At 41.5% G+C, this 5,821-nt stretch overlaps 1 protein-coding gene across 1 annotated transcript; it reads right to left on the bottom strand.

The window, feature by feature from the left end:
- Positions 1-995: 995 nt before the first annotated feature.
- On the bottom strand, positions 996-2,928 carry LOC121629567. Its single transcript, XM_041969206.1, has 3 exons — positions 2,684-2,928; positions 2,241-2,523; positions 996-2,122 (listed from the first exon to the last, which is right to left on the bottom strand). Exons 1-3 carry the CDS (start codon positions 2,812-2,814, stop codon positions 1,421-1,423), a joined length of 1,116 nt encoding a protein of 371 aa, XP_041825140.1. The 5' UTR covers positions 2,815-2,928; the 3' UTR covers positions 996-1,420.
- Between the last annotated feature and the right edge of the window lie 2,893 nt (positions 2,929-5,821).

The raw sequence follows: 5,821 nt of genomic DNA, 5'->3' as shown, positions 1-5,821 counted from the left end.
ATAGCATCACACTTGCACTGATTAATCAGAGTCTGCTTCTTAACAGATATATGTAATTACTTCTGGTCTTGGCCTAAGCCCCGCCCACTTGAAACAGGAAGTGCCTTTTTCCTGCAGCAGGGTCCCTCTCGTCAGGGATTAACCTCACACACTCTACAGTGCTTCAGATCAGGTCAAACCCTTTCATGATATAAGAGAAAAAAAACCTCAAGTTCCTTCCTCAAGCAAAACATGGCAAATGGCGTCCACCGCCATGAAACAGGAAGTACTTGTAACTGACCCAATGTACTCCTGATCTCGACCAAACTTGGCAGGGAGGACAGTGGTCAGGCCTGGAACTGATTCAAATACACATATGCTGGTAATATGGCTCTATAGCGCCCCCTATCAATATTTAGTCTATCAGCTCCACCCACTGCTTTGAACGACATAGTAAAATGTGGCATATTTATATAACATGCCAGGACAAACAAAAAAGCCACTTCATGTCCTGATGTTCTCAACACCATAGCCCTGGGAAAAGGAAGTCCCACCATTTTAACCCTTTATCCTCTGTATAACTAATTCTAACTCATTAATATCATCCTTCATGAACTCATGGTTGAAAATATGACTGACTTCTTACAGCATCATGATTAAAATGGCTTCCTGTGATGGTTTAAATCATTCGCCATTATACAGGAAGTGGCACTAACCCTGCTGTCAGTTGACCAATTGAGCTAATATTTTCCTGTTCTCATTAGAGTTCCAATCTGAACATGGTCGTACATTACAGTTTTTCTCTATTGCTTAAACACATTTCACGATACTGCCCTCACTTTTCACAAAACTCTAAACACAAAACACTTTTCTAAAGCTACGTACACTAAACCTCACAGTTTCTTTTCAAAACCAACCCATCACACCAAAACAGTTGCTCATATGCTCAAAAGCAAACCCATCACACCAAAACAGTTGCTCATATGCTCAAAAGCAAACCCATCACACCAAAACAGTTGCTCATATGCTCAAAAACAAACTCTGACACCAAAATACCACTCAAGGCCTGCAAAAATGTAAACACTACTGAGCATCATTAACCACATTACCAAAAAAATTGAAAGCACAATTTTCACAGTGTGAGACTGTTCTTTTTACAGTTTCACAACTGCCAGGATGCATTTGAGCAACCCTTATTTATTCTCAAATATGTTTTGGGCATTTTCTATAGATTTGTGCATTTCATGGGAATAGTTACATAATGCAGAAAATGCAGTAATATCACAACTCAATGCAAAAATGAGTACTAAACTCCATGGAGGATCCATTACACACAATAGATACTGTACAGTAACAATTGAGAACACAATGTTCAGGGTGCGATTTCTTTTATTACAGTACGTTGAAAATTGACACAGTATGTTGTATGTTGACACCGAAATCATGGAGAGGCATCACGTCGTCGGGCTGGGTCGGGCCACAGGACCTCATCAACGTCACAGGCAATATTGTCCATAGCCAAACAACGTGGGAAGAATGCCCTGGCATGCCGCACCCAGCCTTGGAACGCCTCCACAGCCACATCATCACAGGCCAGGTCCATAGCCCTGAGAAGGTTCTCTCTAGTGTAAGGTTGGCGGTCATAGACCTTCCACCGCCATGCTGAGAAGAACTCCTCTATTGGGTTTAGGAACGGAGAGTAGGGTGGCAGACACACATTAATGAATTGCTGATTGATGTTAAACCACTCTCTGACCTGGATGCTGCGATGGAAGCTAACATTGTCCCAGAGGATGACGTATATGGGAAGATCAGCTGGCCCAGGAATCTGCTGGTCGTGGTGATCTGCTGGCCGAGCATTCAGGTGGTCATTGTCATGCAAAACATCTCTGAGCTCTCCTAGGAAGGTGAGGAGACGCTCAGTGTTGTAGGCACCAAGTTCAGCATGCTGGTGGAGAAGCCCTCTAGAACTCATGGCAGCGCAGAGATTGATGTTTCCTCCACGTTGGCCGGGCACATCAACGATAGCTCTCTGTCCTATGATGTTACGGCCTCTCCTCCTCCTTTTTGTGAGGTTGAAGCCAGCCTCATCCACAAATATAAATTCATGGGGTCTGGCCATGGACTCCAACTGGAACATCCTCTGTGGAAACAAATAGCGTTTTCAGGTGTTCAGAAAGACAGTCAATAGAGCACATTACATTACGACAGTATAGTATTGTATGTAAAGTACTGTAGGCCATGGATTGTACTGTACTTACTTGCACATACTGGTGACGGAGGTGTTTTATTCTTCCAGAGTTGCGCTCAAAGGGTACCCTATAGGCCTGCTTCATTCTTACTCTCTGGCGCTTGAGGACTCTGTCTATGGTTGTCAGGCTGACATTGTCAATGGTCGGAAAGTTCAAATTGTCACCAATGATCCTCTCCCGTATCTCCCGTAGTCTGATCACATTGTTCTCCCGAACCATATCCACAATGAGGACCTCTTGGGCTGGTGTGAATCTGGAAGCCCTCCCACCTGCAAATGGCAATCTTTCAACTCTAGAGAAACAAACATAGTCATTTGGTCAGAAATGGTCCTTGCAGTACACACTTTTACTGTAACCATGATTGCACTTGTCTGTATGTAGGTGCACTCCACTATACTACTGTATACTGTGAATATCTAGTGTAGTGACTAAAAAACTACTACATACAGTACCTGTTGTGTTCTCTGAAGGCCCGAATAATGGTGCCCACTGAGAATCTGCTGAGGTTTGGTTGGACTCGTTGTCCCGCTTCGGTCATTGTCATGCCGTGGACAATGACGTGGTCAATGACTGTTGCTCTCATTTCATCTGTAATGAAAATGCGTTGTCTTGCTTGCCCTCCTTCTCCTCTCGCTCCTTGGCCTGCTCCTCTTTGGACTGCTTCTCGCCCTCCTTGGCCCACTCCTCGGCCCGCTCCTCTCCCTCCTTGACCTGCTCCTCTCCCTCCTCGGCCCGCTCCTCTCCCTCCTTGACCTGCTCCTCTCCCTCCTCGGCCCGCTCCTCTCCCTCCTTGACCTGCTCCTCTCCCTCCTCGGCCCGCTCCTCTGCCTCCTTGACCTGCTCCTCTCCCTCCTCGGCCCGCTCCTCTGCCTCCTCTGACACGAACTCCTCTGCCTCCTCTGACACAAACTCCTCTCCCTCCTCTGACACAAACTCCTCTTCTTCTGTCTTCATCATCCATTTTTGTTTTTGAACTTTCAGCAAACTGCACTGACTTATATAGGTGTGGTCACATCATTTGCAATAGGTGTTTTCAATTATGAGTCGTTGTGTTTACTGATTGGCACCAGGTATGTTCATTGTGTTCAAGTTTTGCTGATTGTGGGTAGCATTTTGCATCACATGAGCTTCACAATGCATATTGGAGCAGAGTTATATGCAAAATGTGTTTTAGCACGGCAATTTTTGTTTTGAGTTTTGAGAAAAAGGGGATGGGTTTTGTGAACAGTGTCTACAGGTGAATTGTGTTTGTGGTTGTGGCAAAAGGGGGGGGGGGTTTACTAAATGTGTTTAGGCAACTGGTCATTTGGTTTAGAGTACTGGGTTTTGTGTTTTGGCAATAGAGAAAAACTGTAAAACAACTTTACCACCACCTAGTGGCCACGTGGAATTTTCCTCTTGATGAAATCATGCTCCAGATTGTGGGAATTCAACACAGTTTGTAAGAAACAAGGTCATGAATGCTTCAGATGTCATCACTGGACAGGCTGACGTGCAAGTTGATCTTCTGATGAGGAAAATCACCTCTTGATGGAGATAAACTCTGGAAGAATGGGTATATGGCTGTGGGCAAGAGAGGCTGTGTTGCTGGAGGGAGGCTCTTGGCCGATGGGGCGGTGCAATAGGCCGAAGCGGCGCCAGAGGAGCGAGGGCCTCCAACGCTGCTTGCAGCTTTAATTAAAATTGAGTTTCTATTGGTATCTAATTACTTTACTAAAATAACTATTATATTTTTATTCTTTTAGAATGAGCCATTTATATCTACTTTGTTGTTTAATTTAATAATTTGCTTAATCTGAATCACGTCTACAGAAATGATTTCTGCTGTTTTTTTATGCCACAGAACACAAAATAACTACAGATTAAAACCTTCAGTGCATTTGGTGATTTATTTTTTACTTTGTTCAAACTTTTGACTGGTGTAAACATCTAAAATGTGCTGTGCCACCAAATAAACGTAGTTTAGATCTGCAAAACCTGCTTGACTCTTAAAAATATTTATAGATAACAAAACTATGTACGTTTGACTGCTTTTTATGTGTCTTACCATGAGAAAACACCAAACCTGTACACCATCAGAGCGCTGTTGTTCAGAGCACAAGAGCACTGTCACCAACTTCACCAACATCGCTGACTCATCTCAGGTGAGTCAGCTGGAGCTGAACCAGTTTGCTGAGTCCAGATGTCTTTTTTTTGGTCCTGTCCTTGAACATCTCTGCAGAGAGATATATCTCATATTTTCTGAGCAGTTCCACTTTTGTTTTTTTAAGTCTGAGAATAGGTGCTTCAATATAAAAATGAATGATTCTTGTGTGTGTGGGTTCACTCGTGAACAGTCTGATTGTCTCTAGTTGAGTCTGGAGACTTCTTTAAAGTCTCTTTCCACTGTTCAGCTTTCCACAGAGGATTTGAAATAGTTTTCATTTGCATGTTTAGTTTTTGTACATTTGCGGAGATGTTGCGTTTGCTCTGGAAATGTCTTTCAATGTTACACTTTTCATTGTTTGCTAATTTCTCAGCACAAATCAAGCATACTGAAAATTATACTCTGTTTTTCTCTGGAGCCAAGGAGAAAAGGCTAAAGAGCCCAATGCCGGTTAGCATGTTCACCGCTAGCTGTTAGCGTCTTCAGCACTATCTGATTCATATGGCTCAGATCTACTGTGTTTAATGAGTCTCTTTCTTTCAGTTTTTTTTAGTAAACTTTAGTAGAGCAGTAATAATGCAGCATTTCTGTGGAAAACAGATAATAAGCCAGTCTTTTAAATTGTAAAGAGTCAGCAAAGGCATTGGTAATGTTTAACAACCAATTAAGAAAAAGAAAAGTAATATAAATAAAAATAAAAAGGATTAATAAAAGAAAATACATAAGTTTGGGACGACATTGTTACAAATTAAGTGCAAACAAAGAATGAATGTGAGACACACAATTAAGTTCCAAAGTAAAGAAATTCTTAGAGATAGATTGTGTAAGTGCACTTTTTTTGTTAGTTCTGAAATTTAAGAATCATCAAATTCAGCTGGAAAAATATTTATATTTGGTGAGGATTTCTTTAATTTGGATTTGTGCTTTTGGACAAAGCAGCGTAGATAATGGATGGATGAAATTTGCCCAGTAATATTAATGATGTGGTTATATGTTTTATCATTACATTCATACTTGCAAATAAAGTTTTTGGGGTAAAGTGGTACAGAATGAGCACTTTTGTCTAGTAAGAATTTATCTACAGTAAAATGAGGGCAATGGAAGAACAAGTACACTCTGGTTCAGCAATGCAAAAGATACAATTAGAGCTAATATTAATTATCTAGAAGATGTTTACATTAAAAGGGTAAAAGTTTAAAAAGTTTTGAAAATCCCAATGAAATTTAAGTTTGGTTTAATGGGTCTCTTAAAATAGTTAAAATAGAACCTCAGTCATGTAAAAGCGGTTCAACTCACAACTGTGTCTACCATCATCAGCAGCATTTTTTTTCTCTCTCTCTTCTTCTTTTAAAATCACTCAGTCTCTCTACACCTCCTCTCCGTTTTCTCTTCATGGTTCTGACAGGGAGCTGCATCCACTGGCACAGATGCAAGATGGATTTAA

The sequence above is a fragment of the Melanotaenia boesemani genome, chromosome 19 (genome assembly GCF_017639745.1).
Source record: "Melanotaenia boesemani isolate fMelBoe1 chromosome 19, fMelBoe1.pri, whole genome shotgun sequence".
NCBI classification, from domain to species: Eukaryota; Metazoa; Chordata; class Actinopteri; order Atheriniformes; family Melanotaeniidae; genus Melanotaenia; species Melanotaenia boesemani.
The sequence above is the reverse complement of the archived record's forward strand: the minus strand, read 5'-3'. Positions and strand labels throughout refer to the sequence as shown.

What these genes read in the sequence shown, in the direction of transcription:
- LOC121629567 (XM_041969206.1), bottom strand. Translation starts at nt 2,814, where the DNA reads ATGAGAGCAACAGTCATTGACCACGTCATTGTCCACGGCATGACAATG. An exon ending in GCCTTCAGAGAACACAACAG is followed by an intron (nt 2,524 to 2,683) that starts GTACTGTATGTA and finishes TTGTTTCTCTAG; the next exon opens with AGTTGAAAGATTGCCATTTG. An exon ending in TCCGTCACCAGTATGTGCAA is followed by an intron (nt 2,123 to 2,240) that starts GTAAGTACAGTA and finishes TTGTTTCCACAG; the next exon opens with AGGATGTTCCAGTTGGAGTC.